The sequence below is a fragment of the Lepisma saccharinum genome, chromosome 3 (genome assembly GCF_977018435.1).
Source record: "Lepisma saccharinum chromosome 3, izLepSacc3.1, whole genome shotgun sequence".
Classification (NCBI taxonomy): domain Eukaryota; kingdom Metazoa; phylum Arthropoda; class Insecta; order Zygentoma; family Lepismatidae; genus Lepisma; species Lepisma saccharinum.
The window spans coordinates 59,584,346-59,599,001 of record NC_139231.1 but is presented as its reverse complement, the minus strand read 5'-3'; the positions used below and the strand labels follow the sequence as shown (position 1 = coordinate 59,599,001).

The following is a 14,656-nucleotide window of genomic DNA, read 5'->3' as shown; positions in this document are numbered from 1 at the left end:
TTTCAAAAATGTCATTTGCGTAGATCCTTCCCCTCAAAAATCATTTGAAGTGACTATAGTGTGATTCAGTGTGAAATTTGTTAGTTTTGTTAGAAGAAATTTTCTGTTTAACTGTTCTGGTGCCGACTGTTGAAAAATATACATAATTCCTTTATTATTTGCAATAGGGAATCAACAATACAACACATGGACGCAAAGGAGACGGTAAAACTAACATTTTATGTAAATAGTTTTGGTGTGGAGGGTTTAATTAACAGAGGAATCGTCAGGGATGTCATATTTACATGAAAATTGATTATCTAAGATTGGCAATGCTCAGTTCTGAGAGGTTGCAAGCAGGAACAGAAAGCTATATTACACCCCAAGGTCAAGTCTCTCCCGTAGGGCATGACTGTATGAACTGCTAGAAGTGTGGATTTCTACTGAATTTGGAATGGATGAAGTTTTGTGAATCATTTTAATTAATTCTTCCTATCTTGCTTTCCATTTCTTGTACTTTGCATCATATTTTACCTCCTTGTCTAACTTCGACGATGAGGATGAATGATGAACTGATGAAAGAACAAATACAATGATACATTGGAGCAGAAGGCGAACGAGAGACTTTTGGTTTCGCAACGCATGACGCTGGTGATAACTCCACATCAGCTTATACTTGGAATAGGTGTGTGTGCTAGTTAAGACAGCAATACAAATAAAGCAATGCAACTTAATTAAATTAATGTTATATAATATTTACTTACAGATAACACCACGTTTTACGTAGTACCCAACCTTAAGGCAGAAGAAACTATCGTTTTGCAATTGTTCTTTGAATATCTAGAATATGCATACAATCAAGAATACTGCCCAGTTGACGGAAAATTTCCATTGGCCTCGAAATCTTCGTAAGTGTAGTTTCCACTCTAGTCAACAAGCTATCTTTATTTGTGTTTTATCCTTGTTGAAAAAAAAGGTTAAATTTATACAAATATACGTCTTTCTGAGAGAGAATTGTGGTATGCTGATCACTAAAAACGTTCAATAGTAAGGTAAAGATTGTAGCCCATGCTCATTGCACTGTGTCATGAATGCACATGAGGCGTGTGACGGTAGGGCTCCAGACATTCACGATCTCGGCCATTATGGGGACGGTGTGATCAGCACCACGCTTCTGCACCCAATTATTGGAGACTGCTAAGAACTCATCATCTAAATCCATTAGGAGTCTATCCAAACTGGACTCCCCGATGGTGTAGTCGCTTTGCAATCAAGGTGTCCTTGATTCGATACCCAGATGCACTTGCTGGTTCAGATCCCACTTGAAACTATAGGTCCAGTCTTGATTAGTCTGTGTATAAAGTGGAGTTAAAACCGAACTCAACAAACATGTAAAATGTCATTAAGTGCTTTTGTGCCACGGGCATTAATTTATTTCAATTAATTCCACTATTCTCCATGCGAAAAGGACATGATTTTCCTAGTCATCGTAAATTTCTGAAATGTATTTATCTGAGCACTTCTGCAGCACGTTAGTTTAGTTATTACTATCAGATGAACTGCATTACCTTACCTTACCATATGGCGCTACAGCTCCTCGTGGGTTTTGGCCTCCTCAACTATGTGCCTCCATCTGTCCCTGTCCTCTGCAATCTTCCACCATCTTTTCATCTTCAGGTGAACTGCGATTTCGAAGGAAATATGTAAGGGAATTGATTGTAACCAACTATGCCAGGCTTAGCAACTCTTTCAACTGAAGGTCACGTCACGCAAGTTTATTAAACATGACGGTACATCGTATGAGTAGACCATTACCAAATAGCATCTTGTCCACTGAAAATAAATTTTGAGAAACCACGAAAAACTGATTTGGACGCTATTTTGCACAGTAAGATATTCGTTTGTGAATATACGTATTTATAAACCTTTCCAAATTTATCTAGTAAGGTATGACTACAAATAGTTTTCTCAAAGTAATGAAAAGAAATGTGGACAAGAGCGTATTTGGAACTCAATGCTTTGGACAAGAGAATATCTGAATCTGTAATCTGTAATTCTCAAACAGTACTGCTTTATTTTTATACTAACGTTAGCATTCTTTCACAATGAGATATTTTTGTGAAAATGATATTACGTTAGAGCTAATGATGTGTTATTAAGTAAACCAACAAAAAATAGTGTAATTAGGATACAAAGACAAACATCCTCAATATCTGCAGTGTCAAATTAAAACATCTGTATCTTCCAAGCACTCATCGGCACAAGAATTCTCATCGTCAGTAGAATCATTGTAACATCCTCCCTCACTGTGGAAAATAATATTTTTTTTAAAGAAAGAAAGTTGCATCATTTCTTGCCACCCATTGCCGAAATGAAGCCTCAGGAGTTTTCCACATCGTCTTTCTTGCATTGCTTAACTGATTGATTGATTGATTTCGTGTTTTAAGTCCACTTTATGCACAGTATGGCAAATCGGGACTGGACCTACAGTTTAAAGTGGGATCCGAACCACTATGTGCCTCCACCGGGTATCGAACCCGGGACCCCTTGATTACAAGGCGACGACGCTACCACTGCGCCATCAGGGAGGCCCAGCATTACTTAACTGAAAGTGGACCCCTAATGACACTTGCGTTCACATCACTTATGTCTTTGCTAACACGACAAACTTTCTTGTTCCGTCCAGTGTCAATAAAATATCCTGGTTCTACCCTTACAACAACTGAAGATGTTGGTGTGAAGAATCCTCTGCTTGTAGTGTACTGAAAAGGAAATGCCAGTTTTGGGGTTTCTTTAGAACAGAAGCAGCATCAGTTTCCCAGTCACGAACTTCGAAGTCCTCCCCGATTGTCTGTACTGTGCCATACCTTTTGAAAACATCATAATATTCTTCAGGTCCAATAATAGTGTCCATTCGTTTTACGTCTTTCTCAATCCTCCCAAACACCCTATCAGGGAGCATGTAGGAGTGACCTGGAACTGGAAAAATGAATTCGATTGACTGATTTTTTTAAGTGGATACGCACTGCAACCATTATAACATGCTCCACACAGACACTGGACGAAACACCACACACTGTGCTTATTATCAGTACTGCTAGCAACGACTTGTCCCATAAAAAAAAAAAAACTAAAAAAAATCGGGCAACCAACACGGCAATGTAAACGGTGGAAACAATGAAACCATTCGTTAAAGTTTATTGTTGTTATGTTTTTCTGAATTTACAGTGTTGCAACATTATATTTCATCCGTATTTAATTCAAGCGAAGTATTTTTTCAAGGCAAATATCTCTACAAACATTATATTCCTGAGTTTTGCGTGAGAAGGACAAGAAGCCCTTATGAAAGTCGCAACAGGAGCTTCCATAACAAATGTATAAGACTTGAGTCACTTGTTTCCGTATTACGTGTCTTTCTGTTCTTCCATGTTGAAATATTTTACAGTGGACAAGATTCCGTTTGTAAATGTGACTGACTTTCCCAGTAGATTTTAACTCTCATAAAACTCCAATAGGAACTGAATTTTGGTGGATTCAGTTACCTCTATACCGACTGAAGCCAATGAAACTAAAAAAAAAAGCGTTTCAGAAGAAACTGGACAAGATGCCATTTGGAAATGGACGCCTCGTATATCACTTTGAATTTTCACTTTACTTCGACTGCGATATTCCGAATCACTATCCGCTATTGATTAAAATGTCTAGAAAATATAATTAAATGTACAGTTGGATCCATGAGTATTACCGTGCAAATTGTCCATCCCCATGTTCTTGCACTTTATTTGACCCAATAAGAGCTTCGAGATTTAAAAGAAAACTCAAAACAAGGTGTTGAGAACTTCTGCATCAGTATACATAAAAATCCATCGCTTAAAAATACACAGGATGTAAGAGAAAAATTAATTAAAATAGTCATGGACAATTTGCACGGTAATACTGTACACTACTAACACGGATCCTTTCCGAAATATATTTTTACGATGTATTTTTTTAAGCGTATTAAATATTATTTTCTTTTCTTCCTCTTTGTTTTCAGAGATGCTGACAAGATGTTCTTTCGTCTAATGTATCCCGACTTGTCGAGAGTAGGATGTGGTTTTGCTGAATACGAAGCTGGGACACGCACCTGGACTCTGATGTGCAGTATTTCTCCTGCTCCAGATATCGAAACCGCTACAATATTCCAGAACGGGACCTGCAAGATCTGCCCGCTGGGCACGGAATGCTACGGCGCTCTCTGCGGTGAGTCATTATACGCTGCTGCCGCTCCTAGGGAGATTTCACATCGAAGCGACACGCGGCACATGTCTCTCGAGAACTTTCCAATCAACAGCAAAGTTTCACGCCGTAGCGGCACGACAAGGCTAGCAAGCCTGCCTTCTATTGGTGAAATCCTCAGGCGACCCGCTTCGGTGTGAAATCTCCCTCAGGCTACAGTTAGACACGCCTTAGATGGAAGCATTTTTTTAAAACATTTTTGCTAGCGTAAATGCTACGTAAATGCTTCCAAAAATCTTAGAAAATCAATTTTCACGCAAATATGACAACCCTAAAGATTCCCCTGTTAATTAATCTATCCAAACGAAAACTATTTGCATAAGATGTTTGAAGTTCTCACTCTGATAGACGACATTCGTCTTACACAGTTTTACGGTCTCCTGTGTCTTGTACTGTTGATACCCTATTGCAAATAATAGACAAACAAGTGTTACGCACTTTTTATAGCTGCTAGTACTTTACACGAAAGCATTCCACGTAGCATTCTCGTTAGCATTTGCAATTTCAATGCGAAAAGTGCAGAGAACATTACATAGCATAAAGCACGAAAGGCATGGCGATATACGCGGTTTTCATTTAATAACTAATAAATTTAAAAAGGAAGAGATGTAATTTTAAATATATAATGTCTAATTAATGAGATATAGTATAAACAAACTGAAGCTTTACACATTTTTGTGACTTAAGTAACAATCAACCTCAACTATAGATAGTTCTGCCCATGAGCCATGGCCCAATTGAAACAAAGAATGCATTCTCTCGTGCGTGTACTGTATGAGCTACAAAGTGTGTATGTAAGCAGCGCCGTTGATTTGTACAGTCACCGGCAATAAAAATGGGACATGCAAATTCTGAAATATTCGCTCCTCTGCAAGGCGATATGTGTGTTGCCTAACTCTACGGCTGCGGTAGAAGTTCCCATCGGAAATTTGCTATTAAAATACACTTATCGCCGTAGTTCTAGGCAACACACATAACGCCGTGCAGGGAAGCGAGTATTTCAGGATGTAGGTGTCCCATTTTCATTGCCGGTGACTGTCCATAAATCCGTATCGTACGAAACGTTATTCCTCTCGGTTGAAAAGTTTTCGGCATTTAAAACTGTGCAATGATGCAGTGTTAACATCGCACTTAGCACATTTGCACTTGAGACGCAGAACTCTCTTCTCATTAGTTATGCTTCGCGAGATGTTAAGAAAATTAGTACCGATTCTATCTGTGAAATATACCATGGCATAGATAAGGCATCAAAATAAATGTCTTCACTTTACACGGTAGAATTCGATACGAAAACTGCCAAGGAGATTGCGGGTCTTAGGCTGCCGAACGTTAACACTTGGAAGACCAATGCAAATCAGGAAAGCATCCAAATATTCAAAACAAAAGAACACGGTAACATATCCTATTATAAGCTACAGGAATTGTGAGTGTGCTTTAAACCGACTGAAAGGTATGTAGGTTAATTAATAAGAATGCGCAAAAGTATTTCTGATTTTTCTTCATAATTGTATTTGTATTATTCATCGTCGCTTTCATGCCACCTTTGGCGACGATAAATATGATAATGATTTAATGACACTGATGAAAGGACACTCACAACAAACACCCGTGCTCGCGGCGGGATTTGAACCCGGGATCTATTCGATGGCGAGATCTTAAGTCAGCTGCGCTGCGCTTCTGACCTAGTTGAAAGTTACAAGAAATAGCAACTTTTGGTTACATATTTTAATGTAACATATGCTTGGAGGAGTGAGGGGGTAATTTCATGAACCAGGTTACAGGGGAACAGGAACGATAGCTTACGGTCACGCAGGGGTGCCCACAGGGGGGATTCATGACGCGCCTACGTCATGGGAATTTTTGGGGGGGACAAAATTTTATAGTTTAGCTACCAATTCCATATACAAGAATAGGGTGGGTGGGTTCGTTTGATTGACTTGTTATTGACTTTTAGTTATGGTTATTATGTACAGTTGTTCTACCTGCCGGTGGTGATCGCGGGAATGGGCAGGCCCGTAGTAGAGGGGGGCAAGGGGCGGGCAACTGCCCCTCCTGACAGCCTGCTTTGCCCCCCTGTGAAAATACAGAACACGTTTCTACCTGGAATTCTCACTAATCTTTACAATTATATCATGTGTTACTCTAGCAAACATAACAAAGACACTTATTGATTTTGTGATTTATTAGGGTGTATGGGATTTCGTATAATGTCCTATCAGGATTGGGGGGAATAATTCCTTTCCAGATTCAGACTTCGGGAAATGATTTCGCAGTTTTCAGTATCTAGAACTGTTGTGATATTTTGAGTAGTCTTGTATTAAAGATGGCTAATGTGTTCGGATGTTTTCTTTTATGTGTTGCTATGAACTTGGAGGGTATCCCCCCCCCCCCGACCTTGGACGGAAGTCCATTCTAGGGGAAGCACACATTGAAGTAAAAAACCAAGACTAGGAGAATCTAAGAATAGCAGTACAATTGGATACTTATTAGTTTAAACGTGTTCCTTGCATTTTTCTTCCAGACGACCAAGGGCACTTGCAAGGGGCACAGAGGGGCAATTGCCGTTCCCCTCGATTTCAAATTTTATACAAATAAAAATAGATTTCGTAAATTTTTTTTGCTCGCTTCGCTCGCAATCTCTCCTATTCTTATAGTCCAAGTTCTGAGCCATAGCTATGGGGCGGCGAGAGTCACCCTGGGAGCCAAACTATTTTTCTTGCATAATACAACACAATGGTGTTGTTGGATTCTCGTTAGATTCCTTTGTGCGTAAAAATCGTGCATAATGGAAACTAGAGGGAATCATTATAAGCATGATTTATAAAGGGCTCCCTTAATCAGTTTTGCAGAGAGGCCCAAAGCTGTAGGTACATATTAATCGTCTATTAACATTATCGACCTGTAAATATCAGTCCCTATTAGCCTATTTATGTTAAACTTTATATTCTTTGGCAATCCGGAAAGGTCATTATCGAAATATTGCTATTTGATGTTTGCTCGAAGTTTTTTTTTGTTCGTTGTTCTTTCAAAATATCATCCCTTTTCTGTTACTTATCTCTTTTGGGGGAGGGGCAAGTGCCTCTGTGTACCCTGCTATATCTGCCAATGCGACACAATATATTAAAAATTTGCCCCCTCTAGGATTGACTTCGCCCCCCCACCCCCCATACAAAGAATTCCCGGCTACGGGCTTGGGAGGGGTTGAAATGAACCACCACCTCTTTACGCCTTTAGAATCGGTTTGGAAAGGGGGAGAACGTGCTGCTCGTATTAATACAATGTTAATCAAGCAGACAAACTTTTTATGAATAAGGTTCAGCACACTAACAATTTTAAAAGTGGTGCAACATTAGGAAATTATCAATACGATTGCTGCAATAACTTTGCAACGTCAGAAGTTATTATCAATTGTGTAAAATGTTACTTCAATCAACGTCAAAACTCAAAGTAATATACAATATACATTCCTTAAATATATCTGTATTATATTGTTCCGCAAATTTTGGCTGACCAAAAACAATTGAGTAAATAATTCGGCATAAGGGGGAGGAGTGATCTTCTACCTTTTTGGGGGGAATACATCATAGGCCTGGGGGGGGGGCACCCCTGCGGTCACGTATTTTTTATCCCGATGTTTTTAGGTTTTAATTAAACACTGGTTAAGGTGAAAGTTCACTGTATACCACCATTGAGGTCGGCACTGCAGTATCGCTGACTGTATAGTTGCAGAAGTTATTATTATAATGTGATTGCCACTTTGATGGCAAAGTATGTTGTGTGCCAAGCCACTGTTACGAACTTGTGAGAAACACATACTTCAAAATTAAAACAAATTCACATCCGAAAATTTCATCTCCCACGCCTACTTTGTAGTCTAAAGCAACAGAACTTCTGTTGTCTGCTTCTATTGAAATCAAATAGTGTAACGCCCACTACAGGGAAACGCGCGGAACCGAAGCGGGAATTTCTGTGCCAGAAGTCTCCAGGTTATCTTAAAGGTTATCGCCCACTTAGATGCCCGAAACGCGTTTCTCCACGTCTCAGTGGGCGTCAAGCTTAATTCATCGAAGAAAATCTATCTTGATAATGTGTTTAACTGACTTTTGCAATGTTTTGGAAGTGCGTGATGAAAATGTACCCGTATGTGGCTTGACATTATTTCGCTCCTTGAGACCTGTGGGCTGTCCATATGTGTTTGTGATTGCCCTTCCTGCATTTCATATTTGAATCAAGTCCATTTTATGCACATATAGGCTAATCGGAACATTTAATTCATCATTCATCGCCATTCATCGTCATCTTTGCAATTAGAAAAAAGTAGCAGAAAAGCGAAGTAAAATAAATCGATTCATTTATTAATTCATCCCTCTTCATTGTCAATTTTACACTTGCAGGACTTACCTTCCAGAATTTTTATTATTATAAGTGCTGAGATGTACATTTTTTCATTTGCAGATGAACTGGTAATGATTACCAAATCAACGAAAAGCTACTCTCCGAATATCTACAATGGAGCAATGGCCGCATCCTATTCCTATGAGTATTTAATAACTTTCGGATTCCTTTTTGTATGTTTCTCGTTGGCATGTGATTATTCTTGAAGTTTTAGATAATTGTGGAATACGCTATTCCTTCATTTTATGCTTGTCTTGTGTTAGACTAAGGCAGATTATTGACAATAACAATCATAATTGTTTCTTTTATTCCATAGACTAATTAGTTTTTTCACGTGGTTCCATGTAGTTCAGTATCTTCTTTATTTCCTGAGTATTGTCAGAATGTCAACTTGTTTCTGATTTGACCAATTGATTCGATTAAAGTCAGAATAATAAAACAGTCATTAAATTACTGAAAGGAAATTATATTTCTTTAGTCACATTGTATTCATTTTATGAATGTTTGAGTTATTTAAGTAATGTATTTTGTTCGGAAAGAACCAGAATTACACATAAAAACAGAAACAGTAAAACCGCGACTTATTCTTCTGAAATTTTAAAAGTTTTCAAACTGTAAATCTTACGTGTAGATCCATTTCATTAAAAATATGTTGAGATGAAATTGATTGATTATCAAATTGCATAGATATCTCAATGACTTTATAAATGTAATCCGTGTTCTTAGTGCAACTTAAGTTTATAAAAAAAGTTAGTAATCTCTTGGATGTATGTAATTTTAAATATTTATTTTTGTAAGTTTCATTCAGCTTATAGTTAATAAAAAAATAGTGAATTACGTCAAAGAATTTACTTTGTTTATACTAAGTTTAAACATTTTTATATCGACAACATTTCTTACCTTCTTAAACATTAATGAGCTACAAGACTAATTTCTCTAATAAATTACAGTTATTGTATTTCTTCTTATGTAACTCCCGAGGAGATAATGGTAAAAAATAACTTCATAGCAAGGCAGAAATTACACTTGTTTCCCGTCTGTTAACGAATAGATTTGCATGCGAGACTATTTGGACTATAAAATCATTTCAGGAAAAAAAACTGAAATTTTGGAGGAGAAGCATTGAATTGAATTCAGTGGAATTATTGTTTTAAGTACACTTTATGCACAGAAAGGCTAATCGGGACTGGGCCTACAGTTTAAAGTGGGATCCGAACCACTGTGACCCATGTGCCTCCACCGGGTTTCGAACCCGGCACCCCTTGATTGCAAATAGAAGCAGAACCATATGCGAAGCTACAAATGTGGAAAAGGAACGCAAAATGAATACCCAGAAAATAGCTACAACGTTGCTATCCGTTTCATGGAGCTGTTATTGAGAAATTCACAGACAAGTAACTGGAGGCAGGTTGCGTTCAACTCTTAATGGTTCTAGCAATAATAATAATAATAATAATAATAATAATAATAATAATAGTCCTTTATATTATATTTCACTGCTTTGGTAAATCGCAGGTTTGTGGATTAGTTGCTTGTTAAAGCCAACATACGCCATTGAATATGAATGAAACTGCACACTTAAGATATTCAATGAGTTGGGTGTTGGAACTCGTGTATTTTAAAGTCTCAGTGCTCTGGTTCAAATTCCTTTTAAGAAGAGTACATTTTATTGAGGGGTTATAGGATCATGTATGTATACCTCATTGTATGCCTTTAAATATTCTAGAGGCGATCATAGATACAAGCGTGACTTGCCCTTACGATATAAATAAATAATATATATGTAAGAAGGCATCTTTACGTCTGTTATACAAGTTTAAAAATTTTCTTCAGTCTATTATTATATAGCGGATTTTACAAACCGTATTCTTCCGTTTCGCCGAATGGCCCAGAGGCGCATTATATCAGACTTCTCACCTTAAGTAAAATTTTCGGCGAAAGGGGAATTCCAGTTTCGCCGAATATTTAGAAGGATGAGAATTCTCTCTCCGCTGGAAAATTTCAGGAGTTGGAGGCCAAAGTGCACTTCTTTCATTTTTGTAAACAAACAAAAAAATATTTAAAAAGGTGTAGCTACGTAGAGAAAGGAAATACTCGTACTATATTAGTATTTATGGAATATATCGCAAAACTCAGTTTTAGGCCATTTTGGATCTAAAGTTGCCCTTGCGTCCCCATCCTCAACAAACGAACTTACACTCCAGGTGGAAAGATTGGGACAAATCTCTGCGCACAGGACCTCGCCTTTCCTAACGGCGACCCTGCAAGATGAGACAGGTGGGCTAGCGTATGTTGACGTCATACGCACGCTTCTGCATCAGCACGTGTCCGGCCACGCCGAAAGTTCCCCCTTCCCCTTACACATGGAAGCCCCCGATTCACAACACACCGGTTCTGCTTCTTCGAGTATTTAGATGCTTCAAGGCACACATGGCACGCGCTAGAGCAGCTGATTTTTCCCCTCGGCATCAGAACTCGCCCAGCGGCCACGCTCCGCTGCTGCAGACAATGTATGGCCCGTTCGCAAACAGTGTTGCTAACCTCTGAAAGGGGGAAAACTCCACTTCCGGTGTAAACATTGTGTTTGTATTCTTATTTTCGTTACTTAGCGTCACTTTTCTACTACTTTTGGTAAATCGCCACGATGAGGATGAATGGTGATTAGCTTAAATTAATGAAGGGACACAGAACACACATACTCGAGCCGGGATTCGAACCCGGGAACTTCGGTGGCGAGATCAACCAAGGCGGCTGGTGTGGACATCGTGATAAATGCTATTAAACTGTGCTACGTTTAATCTTTGTGGTTAGGGCCTTGTACTATGTAGGTCTCCGATTCGATTCCCAGTGAAGTGTTTGAGTCTCCAATAGTTTTTATGGTGGTTCCAGGTCTTCGGTACATAATTAATTGCATAGCCTAATAATAATACCAAAAAGAGCCTCGGTGCTCAAGTCGGTAGACTTCCTGATTGTCGCGCGAGAAGCTCAGGTTCGATTCTCGGAGTGGGTGATTTCAGATAGGAATTCTTCCACCAATGTACCTGTTGGGGTTCGACCAACCTGTAATAAAATGGGTTCCTGAAGCAACCCTGGAGGCCGGAGTATGGTGCTGATCACGCCACACCCACAATTGGCAGAGATTGTGAATGTGGGGGCTCTACCTCCACCCTCCCCCATATGCCTTCACGGCATGTTGCAATGTGCAGGGCATATATTTACCCTTTTGCCTAACATTTAACCTTTCTTCTTTACATATCTGCTACTTAAGGCTATTATCGAAGATAACTGGATTAAATTCATGAAGGAGTACCCACAATAACAAGCGTGATCGTGAGTCGAACATGCAACTACCAGAGTTGGGTAAGTTACTCAAAAAGAAAGCGTTACCGTTACTTTGCTTCCACAAGTAAGACGCCACATCAGCGTTATTTTGCTTCAAAAAATATAACGACACCGATTGTTACTTTGCTTCTAAAAGTAAACGATTTACCGTTACATTTACTTTGTCAAGAAATAAATACGTACTTGTGACTGTTTACACAAACATTACATCCAGTGTATGTGGTTCATGCTTTCCCAGTGTAACTTTACATTCACAAGTTTAAAGCACCAGAACAAACGCGTTCCATCTTGTTAAAAAAATCTCCGGTTGTAAATTTATCAAGGTAAAGCAAGTACAGTAATGTGAACTAACGAAGCACCGTAAAAATTACTCATGTAATATCGGTGAGGTTACTTGTGAGGTGTTATGTAAATTGTCAACTACCACCACCGACCAAGGCGGTGGAAAATGCGATTTTTTAAAATTTTCCCAGGTATTGCAATATTATATCTGGGTTAGTATCACTGCTTCTAAATAAAAGAGCTACCAGGTGATCGCAAATGAACGCGGTTGCATGCGGGCCTCACAGAACTGGATGCTTGGCGTCTGTTTCACACAATGTCTCTTGACCTGCCGCATTCAGCCCTCGTATTCACGAGATACGAGCGTGGTTGCAGATGGAAAGGGGCACATGCCTCGGGAGATACAATGGATACTTGTGCACTTTTTTGTTGTGTCGCAAAGCGCGAATTAAAACTTTTGCCGAGAGGTATTTGGGGAAGCGAGAGGGATTACGGGGCCAACTATAACCGGAATCACGTGCCAGCTGGGAATGCAAATATGCATGATTCCTTTCACAATGACGCTGAGCTTGTTGGAGCAAGAATACTTGCAATTCTCTTCGCCCCCCACCTAAAATTACTGACAAACATCCGACAATTTTGGCGCTCAATTTACCTTCCCGCCAAAAACGACCCACCTTCCCTATGGATTAACACCTCAGCAGCAGGGCTTAGGATAGCATAGGGTTACCTGATGACAAACTTTAAAAAAGAGGACATTTTTAGATGCAGCACTTCGAACACAAGTTTTGTGTTTACCACTGTTTTGGCGAGCTTGTAGATCACACACTCCTGTTAAATAATTTTGCACCGTTTCAGTATAACTAATAATAGGGCTCATTCTAATATTTATTTACTATGCCGATAGTATTATAAGGTTGTGAAACTTGGTTTCTAAGTTTAAAAGAAGAACATAAATTGTGAGTTTATGAAAAAAAAACTTAGGAGAATTTTGTCCCTAAAAGAGATGAAGAAACACGGGAATGGAGAATATTACATAATAATGAACTGCATAAACTACATCCATTCTTTGTTGGAAGAAAAAGTTCTTGTCTTTGCGTTGCAACTGAGAGTGTTGTATTTCCTTACTTTGAAATTGAACACGGAAACAATATTAACAATTATTTACAAATATAATATTTTGTTACGAATTTTGAAGTTGAAGCAGTTGTCTATACCCCGAAAAAGAGGACATTTCCCCATTTTCCTAAAACACGCCCGGACCATTTTCAGGACCCGAAAAAGAGGACAAGTCCGGGTAGAAGAGGAAGTCTGCTAACCCTAATGAAGCAGGACTTAGAATAACAAAGGAAACAGAAGAAATCCTCAAGAGTGTTTATAAAATGTAAATTTTTGCTATTTTTGGAGAAAAATAACGACCGGTAGAAGATGCAGGAAAGAGATCAGAAGTAGGACAGCACAGGATAAACAGTGAGTTGAGAAATTGGGGGGGGGGGAGAGGAGCGGTATCGAATTAACAACCTATGGTATGCCGGTCACAATTTCGAAAATACCATTTTGTCATAATGTTACGGAATATAATGAATTCAAAAGGAGTAGAAAATTTACGAAGATTTTCACAGAATATGCTTAAAATGTGAACGTGATATACTAACAAACATTATTTCGCAACTTAGCATGCATGAGAAATATGTTTATCATGTCCTTCTTAGAAACGGTAGATGTTTAAAGAAAATCATTGCTAAGAAAGCCTCAACATCTAGTGACAACTTAAAAAAACATTAAAACTTTCATTTTACACAAATAATATATTATTTTCGTTCCGCGCTACTCTTTAAAGACCTGCTACAAATAAAGTTATTTTTGGTAGATTATGGTGTACTTCCTACACGCAAATAAAGCACACAAAAATTATTTGTGTCGCTTTGTCCGATATTCCTTACCTTAGAGAGTACAATCTACAGTGAAAAATATGATTATTTTCTTTAATCCTAATACGTCACAAAACAATCACACAATTAAGATTTTTATGTTTGGACAGACGACGTCGAAACATACATACTACAAGATTTATATCTGCTATAGACAATAGGCATAGGAGCTATGAGACTCGAAAAAATAGACTGCATAGTTGCAATAAAGGAATCTGCCTATATAATATACTGATCAGAACACCGGATGAATATTTTAGATAGACATTCAAATGGCTCCAGACTTTTTTAAGCACTCTCCAGAAAATTGTCTTTTCTACTCTTTTGGTGGTGACCAAGCATAAAGAACTACTGTTTTCTTAACCATCAACTAATGAAGGACTTTGTTCTAGAAGTCACTCTTTTCCTACTTGGAAAGCGCCGGATTATCGCCGAAATCGCAATAAATT

The 14,656-nt window shown here is 38.5% G+C and overlaps 1 protein-coding gene across 2 annotated transcripts in view; it reads left to right on the top strand.

The window, feature by feature from the left end:
- Window positions 1-9,440, top strand: part of LOC145985806 (venom allergen 5-like) — a 40,252-nt gene extending 30,812 nt beyond the window's left edge. For both annotated transcript variants that reach the window (XM_083119894.1, XM_083119893.1), the window contains exons 5-7: window positions 746-887; window positions 4,016-4,221; window positions 8,713-9,440. In XM_083119894.1, coding sequence (XP_082976020.1) covers window positions 746-887; window positions 4,016-4,221; window positions 8,713-8,858 — 494 coding nt within the window. In that variant the 3' untranslated portion in view covers window positions 8,859-9,440. The remainder of the gene's footprint in view (window positions 1-745; window positions 888-4,015; window positions 4,222-8,712) is intronic.
- The last annotated feature ends 5,216 nt before the right edge of the window (window positions 9,441-14,656 follow it).